This window comes from Danio rerio, chromosome 12, assembly GCF_052040795.2.
Source record: "Danio rerio strain M-AB ecotype USA chromosome 12, GRCz13ab, whole genome shotgun sequence".
Classification (NCBI taxonomy): Eukaryota; Metazoa; Chordata; class Actinopteri; order Cypriniformes; family Danionidae; genus Danio; species Danio rerio.
Window position 1 is genome coordinate 50,459,782 of NC_141032.1, and position 17,719 is coordinate 50,477,500.

General features: G+C 40.3%; 1 protein-coding gene across 5 annotated transcripts in view; it reads right to left on the bottom strand.

Annotated features, from left to right (window-relative positions):
• Nucleotides 1–17,719, bottom strand: part of pdzd7b (PDZ domain containing 7b) — a 49,790-nt gene that overhangs the window by 22,251 nt on the left and 9,820 nt on the right. For all 5 annotated transcript variants that reach the window (XR_015504702.1, XR_015504701.1, XM_087277049.1 and 2 more), the window contains exons 7-17: nucleotides 15,090–15,150; nucleotides 14,421–14,816; nucleotides 14,058–14,207; nucleotides 10,146–10,261; nucleotides 9,987–10,078; nucleotides 7,732–7,823; nucleotides 7,186–7,257; nucleotides 6,072–6,306; nucleotides 4,043–4,287; nucleotides 2,342–2,442; nucleotides 1,959–2,131 (exon numbers count right to left, since the gene is read on the bottom strand). Coding sequence is in view for 3 of the 5 variants with exons in the window: in XM_087277049.1 (XP_087133175.1) it covers nucleotides 1,979–2,131; nucleotides 2,342–2,442; nucleotides 4,043–4,287; nucleotides 6,072–6,306; nucleotides 7,186–7,257; nucleotides 7,732–7,823; nucleotides 9,987–10,078; nucleotides 10,146–10,261; nucleotides 14,058–14,207; nucleotides 14,421–14,816; nucleotides 15,090–15,150 (1,713 nt within the window). In the remaining 2 variants the exon portion in view is untranslated. The remainder of the gene's footprint in view (nucleotides 1–1,958; nucleotides 2,132–2,341; nucleotides 2,443–4,042; nucleotides 4,288–6,071; nucleotides 6,307–7,185; nucleotides 7,258–7,731; nucleotides 7,824–9,986; nucleotides 10,079–10,145; nucleotides 10,262–14,057; nucleotides 14,208–14,420; nucleotides 14,817–15,089; nucleotides 15,151–17,719) is intronic.

Genomic DNA, 17,719 nt, shown 5'->3' on the forward strand with positions numbered 1-17,719 from the left:
GGCGTTTCTGTGTGGAGTTTGCATGTTCTCCCTGTGTTGGTGTGGGTTTCCTCCGGGTGCTCCGGTTTCCCCCACAGTCCAAACACATGCGCTATTGGGGAATTGATCAATTACATTGGACGTAGTGTATGAGTGTGTATGGGTGTTTCCCAGTACTAGGTTGCAGCTGGATGGGCATCCACTGTGTAAAACATATGCTGGATAAGTTGGCGGTTTATTCCGCTGTGGCGACCCCTGATGAATAAGGAGATTAAGCTAAAGAAAAATGAATTAATGATATTCATAATAAGTTAAAAGTGTTTATTTTGAATTTAACAAACAATTAAAAGTTAAAAGATGTTGTGTTATAGTGCTCTTTGCAACCACAAAACTGCACTTCACACATCTTTATTTGGTGTTTATTATATTGGCACTGCATCACGTAATATTGAATGTGCATTTTGTTGGCAGCTGTGATTTCTGAGGCAGTCTGGTTTATCTTTTCTGACATGATTCCAGAGGGGCAGTGCACACAAGCAAGATAAGGGATTAAGCTGGGATTTTCAATCTATCCTGGCTGAATTTAGCCCTGACTGAGTTGCATGGAACTTGCTAAATTAAGCTAAATTAATTATTACTATGAAGATATTGGGCTCTGTTTTAATGATCTAAGGAAAGTCTAAAGTGCATGGCGCAGAAGCATTAAAGAGGCATGTCCGAATGCAGTTTTGCAATTTTAAGGATGGATAAATACAGCTCAGCCTGCCTGTCAGACATTTCACACTGGATGAGAGATCATCATCTTCAGCTGAACCTCACAAAAACAGAAATGCTTAAAGTTTCTGCCAACCCGACTTTACATCACAACTTTTCAATCCAGATGGATGGGGCAACCATTACTGCATCCAAAACGGTGAAAAGCCTTGGAGTAACGATTGATGACCAACTGAACTTCTCTGACCACATTTCTAGAACTGCTCGATTGTGCAGATTCACACTCTATAACATCAGAAAGATCCGACCCTTCTTATCTGAACATGCAGCTCGACTCCTTGTTCAAGCTCTTGTTCTCTCCAGACTGGACTATTGCAACTCTCTACTAGCCGGGCTTCCAGCTAACTCTATCAAGCCTCTTCAGCAGCTCCAGAACGCAGCAGCACGAATGGTCTTCAATGAACCTAAACGAGCACATGTCACTCCGCTGCTCATCCGTTTGCACTGGCTGCCAGTTGCTGCTTGCATCAAATTCAAAGCTCTGATGTTTGCTTACAAAGTGACTTCTGGCTTTGCTCCTTATCTGCTCTCGCTTCTGCAGATGTATGTGCCCTCCAGAAACTTGCGTTCTGTGAATGAACGTCGCCTCGTGGTTCCATCCCAAAGAGGGAAGAAATCACTTTCCCGAACTCTCACGCTCAATCTGCCCAGTTGGTGGAATGAACTCCCTAACTGCATCAGAACAGCAGAGTCACTCGCTGTCTTCAAGAAACCACTAAAAACTCAACTATTTAATCTCCACTACACTTCCTAATCTGCAATTGCCTCTCTGGTTCTACCGCCAACTGTATTACAAAAATTAATTACTAATGTTTTGCTTCTTACACTTTCTTTACACACCTGAAACTTGCCTACAGCACTTATTCATTGTTGCTCTTATAGTTGTGTAAATTGCTTCCTTGTCCTCATTTGTAAGTCGCTTTGGATAAAATCGTCTGCTAAATGACTAAATGTAAATGTTTTCCTTATTTTGTAAAAGCACACACACGTTTGTTGTTGTTGTGAGTATACACAACAAAAAGTAGACACAGCAGATTGGATTGACATATTGATCTTATCTGTACGATCAAAACTGAAAGTGTAGTTTGAGTTCATTTCAGCAGTTTGACGACACTACAGATGAAAAGGCGTATACGCGGTCTTCAACTCCAGGGGGTTAAACACTTTAGTCACTATAATGATGATTGTGTGTGATGAATACATACGGTAAGGCATGAATCCTGCGTCACGAGACTCTGGGATCTCTGGGAACTTTGACCACAAGCTGCATGGGGTTAATGCTCTTATTACTGAAGGCCTGTCGTATGATGTCCACTGCGTCCTGATGGGTGACGTCCTGCAGAGACACGCCGTCCACTGACACCAGCTCAAAACCAGCCTGAGAAACACACAGAAACATCATGAGCTCAGACACTGTGTGTGTTCATTCATTCATTTTCCTTCAGCTTAGTCCCTTTATTCATCAGGGGTCGCCACAGCGGAATGAACCGCCAACTATTCCAGCATATGTTTTACACAGCGGATGCCCTTCCAGCTGCAACCCAGCACTGGGAAATGTGTTCAATCATCCACAGGTTTTTTTATTCACCTGCAGATCATCACTCGTAGACGCGGCTCCTCCTGGAAAAATCCTCTCGATCTTCACCATGGGCTGAACACGAGACTCTGATCCTCCAGATATACTGATCCCTGACACACAGAAAACAGAAGAAGCAACAGATCTTTAGGACTGAGTGTTGAGATAATATAAAAACAGCATGCTCAGACTAAAACTATGGTTAAAATAATCGTTATGGAAAACAGAAAAAAATTATGATGCATTTAAAGGCGTAACTAGGTTAATTAGGGTAACTAGGCAGGTTAGGGTAATTAGGCAAGTTATTGTATAACGATGGTTTGTTCTGTATGGAAGGTAAATCCTGCCAATTTTAAATAAATCAAATAAACATTGGAAATGAAAATGAAAATCAGATTAACAATTTCATTTTAAAACATTAATCGCAAAATATCTGCCAAAATTAAAAAGGAAATGAAATTATTTAATTTTCATTTTCACTTTGACAACACATCGTCCCTGTCAAATTGATCATTAAAATGAAGTTGCCGATTTAACATTTCATTTCCACTGCATTTGCACGTCAAGACTGCCAATATTAAAATAAAAAGTCAAACTGAAAAATAAAATGCAAACACAATTTTTACAAAGCGTGTTATTAATGTTCTCGCTCTAATAGTGACATAATTCAAATTAAAACGTAAATTTAAGCTTTCCTTTTATTGACACTTTCTCATTTCAGTTTTCATTTTCGATTTCATTTTCAACCTCAACCTTTATGCAAAGCCTATGCTAATCAGTGGGAGGGGCGTATTCAAGTGACGTCGAGTGCTTTCACACACAGAGCCCGAGTGCAGAAGCACGGTTTTGATGGATGGACAGCGTGAGTTACTAGTGTATATACAGTATAACAGAAGTAAAATGGCATAAACTGTTAGTCAGCTTTTACGTGAAGCAGCTGCTGCATTGGTACAGCAAGAGGAACACGGGACACAGGAGAACCAAACGTCAAACATCCGTCCCGCAGGCAGGACGTGGAAATGCAGTGAAAATGAATTGTTAAATTGGCAACTTCATTTTAATTATCAATTTGACAGGGACAATGTGAATTTTGGCAGATATTTTGCGATTAATGTTTTAAAATGAAACTGTTAATCTGATTTTCATTTTCATTTCCTATGTTTATTTGATTTATTTAAAATTGGCAGGATTTACCTTCCATAGTTCTGTAGACTAACGAAAAAATATATAGCTTAAAGGGGCTAATAATATTGACCTTAAAATGGTTATTAAAAAAATTGTAAATAAAACAAATTAGACTTTCAAATAAGACAAATTAGACTTTCTCCAGAAAAATATATATATATAATCAGACATACTGTAAAATATTTTAAAAAGAAAAAAAATTCAGAAGGCAAATAATTCTGACTTCAACTGTGTATACACACACACACACACACACACACACACACACACTAGTAATATATATTAAGTCTTACATGCATAGAAGTAAAAAACTAAAGTAAATAATTAAAGATATGTTTTGTTGCTTGTTCTGTTGTATGCATAAGAGTTTAAAGTTTATTACCTGTTTATTTTACTGTGATCATTACATAAAAAAATAGCTAATAATATAGAATTCCTCAAGGGATATGTTATACAGTGTATCTTAATAAAATATCACATATTTGTCCAGCATAATGCAGCCCTAATTAAAAAAAGAAGCGTGAATACCCAGAGACTGCTTGGTTTTGCTGATATGGACAGTCGTGAGCTCGAACTCGGGCTGGATGTGGACGTCTGGAGCTGTTTTTTTCCCACACATCTGCTCAGCGGGCGACACTGTGGAACTGTGGGATTTCTTCAGAGAGCCGAAGACCTGAGCCAGCAGCGGCCTCTTGTGTCGAGGAGCGTCCACTACAGTGAACAGCACGTCGTCTTCAGGACTCTCTGACCGGACAGCGCTAGAAGGGATACAGCTGTAGAGGGAAAATAATGAGAATTATTCATATTATTTATTTATTTACCCATTAAATTGTATTGTACTAATGTCTACCCCTAAATATTTACAATTGAGAAGTTTTATTTTTACACATTTGAAAAATTCAACACTGCCCCCCCCCCCAGTTCCACAGTTCCACAGTTATTGGAAACTCTTACAGAACAAGATTGTTCCATAAAAGGCCGGATTACACAATTATATAACATATTAAGAGAAAATCATAAAGAAAACTCAAAGACTAGCATGGATCTGGAGGACTGGAATATAATTTGTTTGAATGTGTAACGGAGGCCAGCTAGTGTGTGCTGTGCAGGTACACCTCACTCCTCTGACCTCTAAAGGTGCTCTAGCGACAGCCGCTAGAGGTCATGGTCTTTAGCCTCTTTGTTAGAGCAACTGAGTCCTATGCGGAAGGTCGCCAGTTCGATACCAGTTCGGAGCGCATTGGGTGGTGTAGGACCGGCGGGGTTACAAATGCACACAAAAACCCCCACTAAACTCCCGTTTGAGATTGCTACAACATAACTGGATAATGAGAACTTATATTACTCCTGTAAGATTAAATAAATTCAACCCTAATATCCCTGATCTGTGTTTTAAATCCAAGAAGATACAAGGTACATTTTTTCATTGTGTGTGGGAGTGTGAGGAGGTACAAAAATTTTGGGTGGAGGTGACTCTATATATTTCACAATTTATTTCCACTCCAATTCCTTTATGCCCTGCATTATGTATATTGAATATGTATGAAGACAGTTGTACTTTGTCTACTAAAGAAAGAAAATTGATTGACTTATGTTTAATACAAGCAAGGCGCTGTATTGCTTTATGTTGGAAAAATGGTAATCACCCCTCTATTGGACTTTGGTTGAGAAGCATTATAACATGCCTGACTCTTGAAAAGCTTACATATATAATAAGGAAAAAAATTTCAAGGAGTTTATAAATTAAAATTAATAAGGAGTTTTGTGATATCTGGGAGGTGTTTTTTTAAATTAACTAAAAAACAGAGATATTGAAGAAGCTCTGGAAGTCTGAAATTGTGGAATGTTAATTGGTGCTTGATTAGAATAATTTTTATTTATTATTATTATTATTTATTATTATTATTATTTATTTTTATTAATTTACTGTAAAATTATTTTAATCTAAATTCCCCCCCCCCCCCCCCCCCCCAAAGCCTATCTAGGGTAAGTTTTGGGTATTGGGGTTTGAATTATTGTAAAATCTTGAAAAAAATTCAATAAAGACATGTTATTATTTTAATTATTTAATAAATAGTTCTTATTATTTTTTAAATATTATTTTAATAAACCTATATGTTTAAAGTCTACCCCTACACATCCTTTACAGTAATGTCAAAACAGTAGTTATACAGAGTATTAATCATATTATTTAATAAATTAAACATTTAATTGTATTTTATTAATGTCAACTCCTACCTAACCCTCGCAGTAATGTCAAAACAGTAATTATACAGAGTATTATTCATATTATTTATTAAATTACACATTAAATTGTATTTTATTAATGTCTACCCCTACCCCAACCCTCACAGTAAAGCCAAAACAGTAATTATACAAATTATTAATCATATTATTTATTTAATTACCCATTTAATTGTATTTTATTAATGTCTACCCCCACCCCAACCCTCCCGGTAATAATAGGAAGATATGTAAAAATATAAATTATTGTTGTACACAAAGATTATGCTATATTAATGCGAGTTTCCAGAGCTGTATCCCTTCTAGACTTTACCTCTCTGAGCGTCTGTTCTCCGTCAGCAGCCAGTTTGGCAGCAGCGCCTTCGTCCTGGAGGAATTCACAGAGTCTGAAGGACCGAAAGTGTCCAGCGGGACGTCCAGCAGGGGACTGAAGGATCTGGGTTGATCTGCAGGACAGCAGGATAAACGCAGGAGCTCCAGACTCTCCAGAAGCTGATTCTGCCTCTTTATATCGTCTGCGGCCTGCAGCTCGAATCCACCCTGCAGATCTGAAGCAGAAAACACACGCTTTACACTCACTACGTTGTTTAAATAGCAAAGGCGTTTTACTTGCATTGCTAATTTAAGGCAACTGAATTAGACGACATGTCCCGGCTGGGTCAGTTTTCATTTCTGTGTGGAGTTTGCATGTTCTCCCCGTGTTGGCTCCGGTTTCCCCCTCAGTCCAAACACATGCGATATAGGTGAATTGGGTAAGCTAAATTGGCCGTAGTGTATGTCCTGGTCTTCCAGGTTGGAGGTTGAGCGTTGGGCTAATGACCTACCTCATCAAATCCAGCTCATTCTGTAGATCAGTGTTTCTCAACCACGTTCTTTTGGAGGACCACCAGCTCTGCACATTTTTCATGTCTCCTTAACCAAACACACCTGATTCAGATCATCAGCTTATTAGCACAGATTGACAGACCAATAATAGGTGTGACAGACAAAGGAGACATGCAGTGTTGGTGGTCCTCCAGGGATGTGGTTGAGAAACACTGCTGTTGATGGTTTTTAACCTTAAGGACAAGGTTAAACACCATATTTTTTCCAGGTACAACGTCTATTGTGTAAATATTGTGACCGCAACTCACTTTAAAAGAAATGTGAGATGAGACTCTGATTGGTTTAATGCACATTACACCCATCACACACCCATTAAGAGAGTAAGGACAGCCCTTTTAGACCATGCGCCTGGTGCACAGACTATTTTTCCCATACTTAAAATAGCACAAGTGGATCTGAGTGCACCTGTGCAATGCACTTTAGACCATCCACTTAGATCATTCAGCATAGAGCCATTCTGTATATGTGGTTGTTCATCTGAGATTATATCTCCCAAATTTTAAGACCTGCCAAAGATCAGATCATCTTGATGTACTGCTCACCTGGTACAGGTGTGATGAGGTGCCGTCGAGGAGCGAGTCCCGTCTGCGGAGAGCGCAGAGGAGAACTCCTGCCTGCATTAAACACACAACACTAATCAACATCCATAAACCACTGACACTGGGTTCTTACACCTTTTACAAAGTCAAATTTAAGCATTTTTCAAGCACTTTTAGGTGCATTTTCAGATGTTTTCCTGCATTTACAAGTGTGGTAAAAACATATTAAACATTCATATACAGTACATGCTTCATCGCATTATTCATTCATTCATTTTCCTTTGGCTTAGTCCCTTTATTAATCCGGAGTTGCCCCAGGGGAATGAACCGCCAACTTATCCAGCATATATTTTACACAGCGGATGCCCTTCCAGCTGCAACCCATCACTGGAAAACACTCATTCACTCTCACATTCACACACACAATCACACTATGGCCAATTTAGTTAATCAATTCCCCTATAGTAATATAAATTGAAGCATTTAAAAAAAAATTCAGCACCCTTGTGAACCTTCAACATTCAGATTTAATCATTATGATCAATTTACGTGAGCGACTCTTCAGGATATCATATGCTTCCTCTTCAAATGGAGACACCATGCTATTGAAGAGCGGAAGATCACTAGTGAAGACGAGCGTCCTGAGAGAAACAGAGAGAAACATTTTCTAGATAAATAAAAACATTCTTTTTTTGGAGATAACAGAGTCTCAATCATAACAAAACATGTGGATGCTGCTAAATCATATAAAAAAAGCACTTAGTAAGCAGGGAAGAGTGCAATATTTTGTCAAACTGAATTGAATAGGTGGTAAAACACAGATATGAGCAGTATTAATGAAGATATTAGACTAATATTTTAGCTATTTGTGCAGAAGTGATAAGAACAAACATGAATGTTGTCCAGATTCTTGCTCACACTGCTTCAGTTTGGCCACAAACACCTTTTTGTTTCTCGGTTTTCCTCTCTTCGGCTTGATTTGCTATCATTTGTGTCAGTCAGTCTATAGTACTTCCCAGATAGCATACGAATGTGGGCCACTTTAGGCAGTTATGCGGCACTGGTGGTATTTCTTCGGCCCAGACAAAATGAATATGAGCCTGAAGTGGCCCACCTGTATAGTGGCAAAGGGGGGCCAAAGATGCAAATTCATATATGGGCCACTTAAGGCAAAGATTTGGCACTTGTAATCAATTTGGCAAAATGTAATCTGATTGTGAGTCTAATGTGGCCCATGTGGAAAATGATCAATTTGGCCCAAATGACAGAGGACAAATGTGGGCCACATAGTGGCATAGTCATTTAAGAAAAATCTGGGTCTAAACCTAAAGGGGCGCACACGTGTAGGTGTAAATGTGGCCCAGTTATCTTAAGACAAACGTGGGCCACTTTTGGCAAATATTTGGCACAGTAAGCTCTGGCTATTGTGGCTGTGAGACTAATGTGGCCCAGAGAAAATATGGCAAATGTGGCCCAGTTATCTTAGAACATATATGGGCCACTTTTGGCAAATATTTGGCACAGTTAGCTCTGGCTAATGTCGCTGTGAGCCTATAGTGGCCCAGAGATGATATGGAAAATGTGGCCCAGTTATCTTAAAACAAATGTGGGCCCCTTTTGGCAAATTTTCGGCACAGTAAACTCTGGCTAATGCAGCCGTTAGCCTATAGTGGCCCAGAGAAGATATGGAAAATGTGGCCCAGTTATCCTAAAACAAATGTGGGCCCCTTTTGGCAAATATTTAGCACAGTTAGCTCTGGCTAATGTGGCCGTTAGCCTACAGTGGCCCAGAGAAGATATGGAAAATGTGGCTCAGTTATCTTAAAACATATGTGGACCACTAAAGTCACCATCATGGAGTGTTTGCTGAACCTCTTAATATAAATTTTCTCTTGGGCTGCTGTTACTTTTCAGAACTTTGCTTGAAATGTTTTAATTACAGCAAACGAAATGAAGTGAGGCACAACCTGTGATGAAATATTATAATTCACTGATGTTTTCCAATGTTTAATCTATTATTAGAAGTAATAGGCCAGATTTGGGCCAGAATAAAAGCAAACTGTGGCCCAGAATAGGGTCAGTTCTGGTTCATTTGGTTGAATTCTGGCTGATATGTGGTATTGCTTTGGCTGTTTTGTGGCCCAGATCTGACAAACAGGAGCAGACTGCCCTAAAGCCATCATTCCATTCAGTATGTGGTCCAGATGTAAGTGTCTGGTGTGGGCCGGATCTGGGCCAGAATAAAAGCAAACTGTGGCCCAGAATAGGGTCAGTTCTGGTTCATTTAGTTGAATTCTGGCTGATATGTGGTATTGCTTTGGCTGTTTTGTGGCCCAGATCTGACAAACAGGAGCAGACCGCCCTAGAGCCATCATTCCATTTAGTCTGTGGTCCAGATGTAAGCGTCTGGTGTGGGCCGGATCTGGGCCAGAATAAAAGCAAACTGTGGTCCAGAATAGGGTCAGTTCTGGTTCATTTAGTTGAATTCTGGCTGATGTGGGATATTGCTATGGCTTAATTGTGGCCCAGATCTGGCAAACAGGAGTGGACCGCCCTAGAGCCATCATTCCATGCGGTATGTGGGTCGGATGTAAGTGTCTGGTGTGGGCCGGACTTGAGCCACATGAATTTTGCTAGCTGGGTTTAAAATATTTACTCCAGTATGACAGCCCAAAACATGACAATAATTGATCATTTTCACCAACATTATTCAGCAAAAATATCCAAGTTTGATTCAGTTAAGTGGCTTTGTTTACATTCTGCTCTCCAATATGGCCGACTGATGATTCCTCTTATCGTCTCACCTGATTTCTCGAAGCAGCAGAAGCTTCTCTGGTGTGTTTAGGATGGACAGCAGCGGATGAACAAGCGTCTGCAGGCCTCGCTCTGATAAATACTGTCAGAAGAGCACATCAGTCTTCAGTCGCTTTGGAAAATTATATGATCACCGTCATCTCTCTTACCCTCCTACAGATTCCCATGAGCACAGACACATCTTCATCCTCCAGCAATCTGACGGCCATTTCTCGTAGAGGAACCAGACTATCCTGCTCAGAAACATCACCATTACACCTGCCGGCTGGAAAACAAAACCATTTATATGTTTTTTACTCTTATTTTCTATTGGAACATACAAAAAAATCAATAAGGTAAACAATTGGGATACAGATGGAAACAGAGATCAGCTTTTACCTCTTTTTCTTGTCCAAAAATGTAAAAAAAACTTTAAATGTATCTACATTTAAGTGGTAATAATCCATGAAAACATGAAGATAGAATAAAATGTATTTTAGTTTAAAGACAAAGGCTTGGTTCTTTATTTACTGAAATTATTAAGATATTTTATACTTCTCTTTTAGAGTTTTTGTGTTATCTGTTTACTGTCACGATTGGTGGAATGGTAAAGGAGCGAGGACTCAATCACACTAAATAATATGGGTTTTTTATTAATTATAAAATAAAACAATTAAAGGAAACAAAAACAATCCCAAGAGAGGAAAACATTAAACACAAACAAACTTGGCTGGACTAGCAGGGAGTATCAGGACGGCAGAAACAGGAAGAGCAACATACGTAGACAAACTGGCACAGGATGGCAGACAAGAGGGAGCTATAAAGGAGCATGAATTAAGAAACAAAGAGGTGAACAGATAATTGGATAACAAGGAGGGTGGCACTAGACCAGGGCTTTTCATTTGGCAGCCCACAACTTGTTCCGGCCCTCCAAACAGTGTGACCAAGACATTAAAAATAAATTTAGTTCAGTCAAAAAATGGCCGCTATAGTTATGAATGGGAGTGCGTCTGTTTAATACAGCACGAGCTGCAGTTGAAGGCTGCGCAGAGCGTGAGTCACCTAACATTAATTGAGTGGGACGGGCAGCAGTAAACATTTGGATATGTTTGCAGAAAAAGCCTTTTGTACAATGCACTGATTACGTTAATAGGGGTGCAACGATTAGCCGATTTCACTATTAACCGCGATTTAATTTATTATGGTTGATTAATCGTAAAGGCATTTCAACGCCACGTTTCTGTTGCACGGAACAAAACTCCTGCAACTAAACAAAGCCAGCTGTGTGCTAGTTTAAAGGTTCGAGCTTATACTGAGGCTAATACGCAGACACATTGGATTAACTATAGCAGCAGGCCATTCACATATTGCGTCTTTTGCAAATGCAAGTTCATTATTTCCTATGGAGACGTGCGCACACAGTAGAAATGATCTCACGCTGTAGTGGTGAGGGTTGTGTGTGGCTTTCAGTTGAATGTAAACAAAAGATATGTTAGACGAATTATTACAAATTATTATGATTATGTATGTATGAATGCAAATAATAATAACAGTTAATTTAAATTCTTAGCTACTATATATAGCTTAAATTAACATTAGACAAATACTATTTTTTATTCTTTCTTATTTATTTATTCATTGTTCTGTCATTTATTTTCATTGTAAAATTATCACTCGTGTTTAAATCAAAAACTTTTTCATTTATTTTTAAGTCCAAAGAGAGAAATGGACTATTGTTTTTGTTTTTATTAATATTTTGTGCTTGATTTGGTTACTTAGCAGCAATAAACAACACTTTAAAATATAAGCAGTTTTCTTGTGATTTTCTAAACTAGTATTGTTTTAAATTTAATAAATGCATAATAATCGTGATAACCGTGAAACCTTGATTATTCTTCACAAAATATTATCGTACAACCAACATCTGTAATCGTTGAATCCCTAATTGTTACGCAGTTTAAAACAACATATGAATGTGTCTGAATGTAGAAGAAGCCTACTCAAGCAATGCACTGCTTTTGTTGTGCTTTGAAATACAACATTTGAATGTTTGTTAAAAAAAAAGCCACATTTTACAATGCACTGATGTTATGTAGTTTCAAAATACAACATAATAACATTTTAATGTTGAAAAAGCCAATGTGGGTGTCTTAGGGAGCAAAAATACAACATATGAGCTCTTACAGTATATTGCTGTTGTGTTATCACTTATTTTGCAAGTCACATCTCTCCGGCCCCTCATTTGGGATGCTTTTTATGAACTAGCCCCCCTGACAAACTAATTGAATAGCCCTGAACTAGACAATAGACAGAAGAGCACATGCTAGAAAAGAAAACACAAGCCGTGTGCTCACATAAAACAGGAGTAGAACACGCAGCCAGTGAGAGAACCCATTAACCGCATGTTCACATGAAACACAACAGCATGTGGCCAAGTGTAAACACAGGCCATGTGCAACAAACAACGGCAACACAGACAGAACGCAAGAGTACACGATACTTGAAGTTTATTAATAAACTAATTTCGAGAGGATCACGTGTTTATGATTGCTTGCAGCCGGTCCTGCAGTATTCAATTTATGATTCACCAATCAAATGATTCCTAAGCCACTATAAATACCCTCAGCTCCATATAGCAGCCATCTTCATTTTCAAGAATGCCCCATCCCACCCCTGCTCCTCCTCCTTTCCTAGATGGGTGGCACAGTGGCCCCGTGGTTAGCACTGTTGCCTCACAGCAAGAACATCACTGGTTCTAGTCCCTACCAAGCCAGCCAACGTTTCTGTGCGGAGTTTACACGTTTTCCCCGTACTCACGTGGGTTTCCCCCAGGTTTCCCGGTTTCCTCCCATTGTCCAAAAACATGCAACTTAAGTCCAAATTGGCACCATAGACATGCTCCTAGTAAGTAGTTATCTCTTAAGAGCAATCCCTATCTGTTCATTAGCTACTATCTCGAGAACATTTACCTGAGCTCAAACTCCCCTCTCGCCTTGGAGGGAGCCCCGGGCTCGATGATCTTATGAGCTCAGGGCTCTCTCCCGGCACATGCCAAACAAGCTTTATAATCAATCATCAGCTAAGTGTGAACTCCTGAAATAAAACATTTACCGTGCAATCACACATGCAACATGCACGTTCCGATCCCAACTAGACTGCAGCATTGAGAATTAAACAGCAGCAAGGCTGCAAGCTAAACACCAAACACAAAGACGAAAGCGCACATCCAGACCCTACCCGGACTTCACGCATCTCCATCAAGTGGGAGAGTGTGCGGTCTGAGCACAGGCAAGATCACACTCATACAAAAACAAAGACAGACAATGACAGGAGTTATGAGTGCTCGACCCAAGAACACCTGAGTCGAGCACAACATACAAGACAAGACAGGACTAATGTCTGGACTCTGCCACCAAAACAAGAATTAACAAGACTGAAGTGGCAGAGGGCAGCACCGTGGTGCAGTGGGTAGCACAATCGCCTCACAGCAAGAAGGTCGCTGGTTCGACGCCCGGCTGTTGGCATTTCTGTGTGGAGTTTGCATGTTCTTCCCATGTTGGCGTGGGTTTCCTCCGGGTGCTTCGGTTTCCCGCACAGTCCAAATGCATGCACTATAGGTGAATTGAATAAGCTAAATTGGCCATAGTGTATGTGTGTGAATGTAAGAGTGTATGGGTGTTTCCCGGTGTTGGGTTGCATTTGCAAGGGCATCCGCTGTGTAAAAGCAGATGCTGGATAAGTTGGTGGTTCTTTCCGCTGTGGTGACCCCTGAATAATAAAGGAGCTAAGCCGAAAATAAAATGAATGAATGAATAAATCAAGTGGCAGAATCCTGACATATTCACCCAGGGTGTGAGAGTAACGTAATTTTAAATCTCTGTATGTCTGTTCATGTGGCAGAATTCACAATAAAGGTGACTTTTATTTTGATATATATTATGATCATATATTTACAGTAGAAAATAGTCTGATGGTCATCAATTTTTGGTCAAAATCATTAAAAAACGCGGATGTTGGCTGTCAATTATAAACAAATGCTGGCAGGGAAAGAGTTAATATCTTAAAACATTGTTTTGTATTACCAAGACTGCTCTCTGAGCATGGCGGTGATCTGGAACGTGATCTGGAGGAATCTCGCTTGTGGAAAAGACCAAAGAACGTTTTGGATCGCTGAAGCGGACTGCTGCCCCCTTCTCTTTCGGTCTGCTTCCTCTTCTGTTTCTTCTCCTCTTCTGTGAGAACAATTCATTACAATCAGAGAGACACTATTGATTATTAAAAACATTTTAAAGGGCACCTATTGTACCCCTTCAAGATTTAATATAATTTGTGTCCCCAGAATGTGTCTGTAAAGATTCAGCTCAAAAAACGCATCAGATTATCTATTATACCTTTCTGAATTTGGTCATTTTTAGCTCTGAAAGTGAAAACTATCAATACCACACCTGATATAGTCACATGACTGCGTGTGCGGCGTATGGGTGGGCTCGGTCGGCTGAGAGCGATGAGCAGAGATGTTTTCCGGCCTTCCCTCCGGCTCTCTCTGTTCCCGCTCCAGTCCTCGTCTGCTCGGCTCCGGATGGCAGAGTCCTGCAGCACTTCTGTCGGTCCTCGGCTCACCGTCCGCAGCCGCTCAGGCTGACCATCATCTTCAGTGGAGTCAGGATGAAACTGGGACTCAGTGGAGCTGCTAATGTTAGACATTTTGGCTCCTAAAGGCAAGCTAACAGGAAGTGTAGCCTGAGAGAATCCGCTCACAGATCCGAGAGGAGTACCGGAGGACAGAGACGAGCTGGAAGACTCAGAGTCCTGTAGAGATGAATACACGGTTCCACTGCCCGCTGGAGGAGTCAGAAGATACTGAAGATCAGTGTTATATCACTAGCTATGGTGGCCGAGAGAGCTTAACATGCTGCAGTTTAAGAAAACTAAAAAAATTAAGAAAAGATCCTCATGGGTTTGACAGCAGGAGCTGATGATTTTGTACTCTTTCCCTGACTAGCTGAAAACGCTGCTTTATTCATTAATGTTTTATGCCATAATACAGTTTTAAGCATGAATCTAATTTGCATCTTTGGATGGAAACACAGCTAGTGCTGTGAACTGACACTCACATTTGTTCATCCAGCTTAATTCCGTCACCATTTCTTTATAGGCTGGATATCTGCCTGCCTCCTGTAAAAGTAGAAAACAATCACATTTATACAGGTGAATAGGGTATATGCTGAGCTAGTGCTGTTCCCATGCTGATACACTTCCGGTGAACTGTTATTGTGAACTTTTATCCATTTTATACGGTTCCTTATACAGCATCGATGTTGTAATGTCATTAAAATACATCCAGTTAAATAAACTTTAGCATTTATTTAGTTGCTCAAGCGTAAAACGAGACAAAAAGCTGTTTACTCGCACGCGCCCGTCAGAAGCGGCAGGCTAACGCAGAAGCTTCATTTAAATAGAGGGTGGTAAAATAAATGCTCATATTATAAAGATATGGCGGGGGGAATGTAATGTAATGCAGTGCTTCTTGTACAATCTGAGACCCACTTTAAATCGGATATCACTCAGCCAGTGGAGATTGCTGATTTTTAAAGAAAACAGACCTTAAACGCAATGGATTTTGCATTGCCATTCAATTCGCCGGAAGCGCTTAACCCAGGTTACTGGCAAATTAAAAGTCCTATTAGCATGCTTCAGCATATACCCCTTAGCTCATTTCTAATAACTGATTTCTTTTCTCTTTGTCATGATGACAGCACATAATATTTAATTAGATATTCTTCAAGATACTAGTATTCAGCTTAAAGTAACATTTAAAGGCTTCACTAGGGTAATTAGGTTAACTACTGTATTCTAATTAGGCAAGTAATTGGACAATTGGCCAATCGAAAAAAATATTTCTTAAGGGGGATAATAATATTGACCTTAAAAATTATTTTTAAAATGTAAAAACTGTTTTTATTTCCAGCTAAACTAAAAGAAACTTGTCAGTAGATTCTCTATATTTACTTAAAATAAAATATTGGTGACACTAACACTGCGGAATAGCCTTCCTGAGAACATCCGAGGCTCAGACACACTCTCTCAGTTTAACACTAGAGTAAAGACCTGTCTGTTTAGTAAAGCATACACTCAATGCATCACTTAGCGGGTTCCACACAGGCTTCTGCATCTTGCTTATATACACTATGAACAGCAGCTACGCTAATTATTCTCTTTATCCTCTATTTCCACCTGGGGATACTCATCCTGAGGTCTTCAGATTATGCGGAGTCACTGATTGGATCCAAGACCAGCGACGAGATGTTCCCAAGGTGTCCATATCCTGGACCAGGCCGTATCCTGAGCTGCTGCTGCGCTGATGGTCATGGGGAGTGGAGAGCATGAGTCTGATTCCAGCGACGCTCCAGGGACAGACGAGTCTTCGCTGAGGCCATCTTCCAGCCTCCACCGCTGAGACTGCAGTTCTGCACAAGACTTTTGGCCAGCGGAGAAATTAAAATGGTTATGCCCAACTGAGTCTGGTTCTCTCAAGGTTTTTTTTCTTCACTCCTATCAGGTGAAGTTTTTTTTCCCTCTCCTCTGTCGCCACTGGCTTGCATGGTTCAGGATCGGTAGAGCTGTGCATCGATGAATTTGCTCTTCAGTGTTTGAACTCTCAGTAATGATTTAAACCACACTGAACTAAGCTAAACTGAACTGAACTTAAACACTAAAAACTGAACCACCCTGTTCCAGTTACTATGACCATTTATGTGAAGATGAACGCAAGTTTCTGGAGGGCACATAGATCTGCAGAAGTGAGTGCAGATAAGAAGGAGCAAGGCCAGAAGTTGCTTTGTAAGCAAACATCAGAGCTTTGAATTTGATGCGAGCAGCAACTGGCAGCCAGTGCAAACGGATGAGCAGCGGAGTGACATGTGCTCTTTTAGGTTCATTAAAGACCATTCGTGCTGCTGCGTTCTGGAGCAGTTGAAGAGGCTTGATAGAGTTAGCTGGAAGCCCGGCTAGTAGAGAGTTGCAGTAATCCAGTCTGGAGAGAACAAGAGCTTGAACAAGGAGTTGAGCTGCATGTTCAGATAGGAAGGGTCGGACCTTTCTGATGTTACAGAGTGCGAATCTGCAAGATCGAGCAGTTCTAGAAATGTGGTCAGAGAAGTTTAGTTGGTCATCAATCGTTACTCCAAGGCTTTTCATCATTTTGGATGCAGTAATGGTTGCCCCATCCATCTGGATTGAAAAGTTATGGTGTAGAGTCGAGTTGGCAGAAACTACAAGCATTTCCGTTTTAGCGAGGTTCAGCTGAAGATGATGATCTCTCATCCAGTGTGAAATATCCAACAGGCAGGCTGAGATGCGAGCTGGAACCGAGGGATCATCAGGATGAAAAGAGAGGTATAGCTGGGTATCATCAGCATAGCAGTGGTAGGAGAATCCATGTTTCTGGATGACTGGTCCTAGAGATGACGTGTAGATGGAGAAGAGAAGTGGCCCAAGAACAGAGCCTTGAGGTACCCCAGTGTTTAGATGCTGTAGGTTGGACACCTCTCCCCTCCAAGACACCCTGAATGACCTGTCAGAGAGGTAAGATCTGAACCATTGTATAACAGTGCCCGCAACGCCCAGTGACTCGAGCGTAGATTGCAGGATCTGGTGGTTGACAGTGTCAAAAGCAGCTGACAAGTCCAGCAAGATGAGGACTGATGATTTAGAGTCTGCTTTAGCCAGTCTGAGATCCTCCACG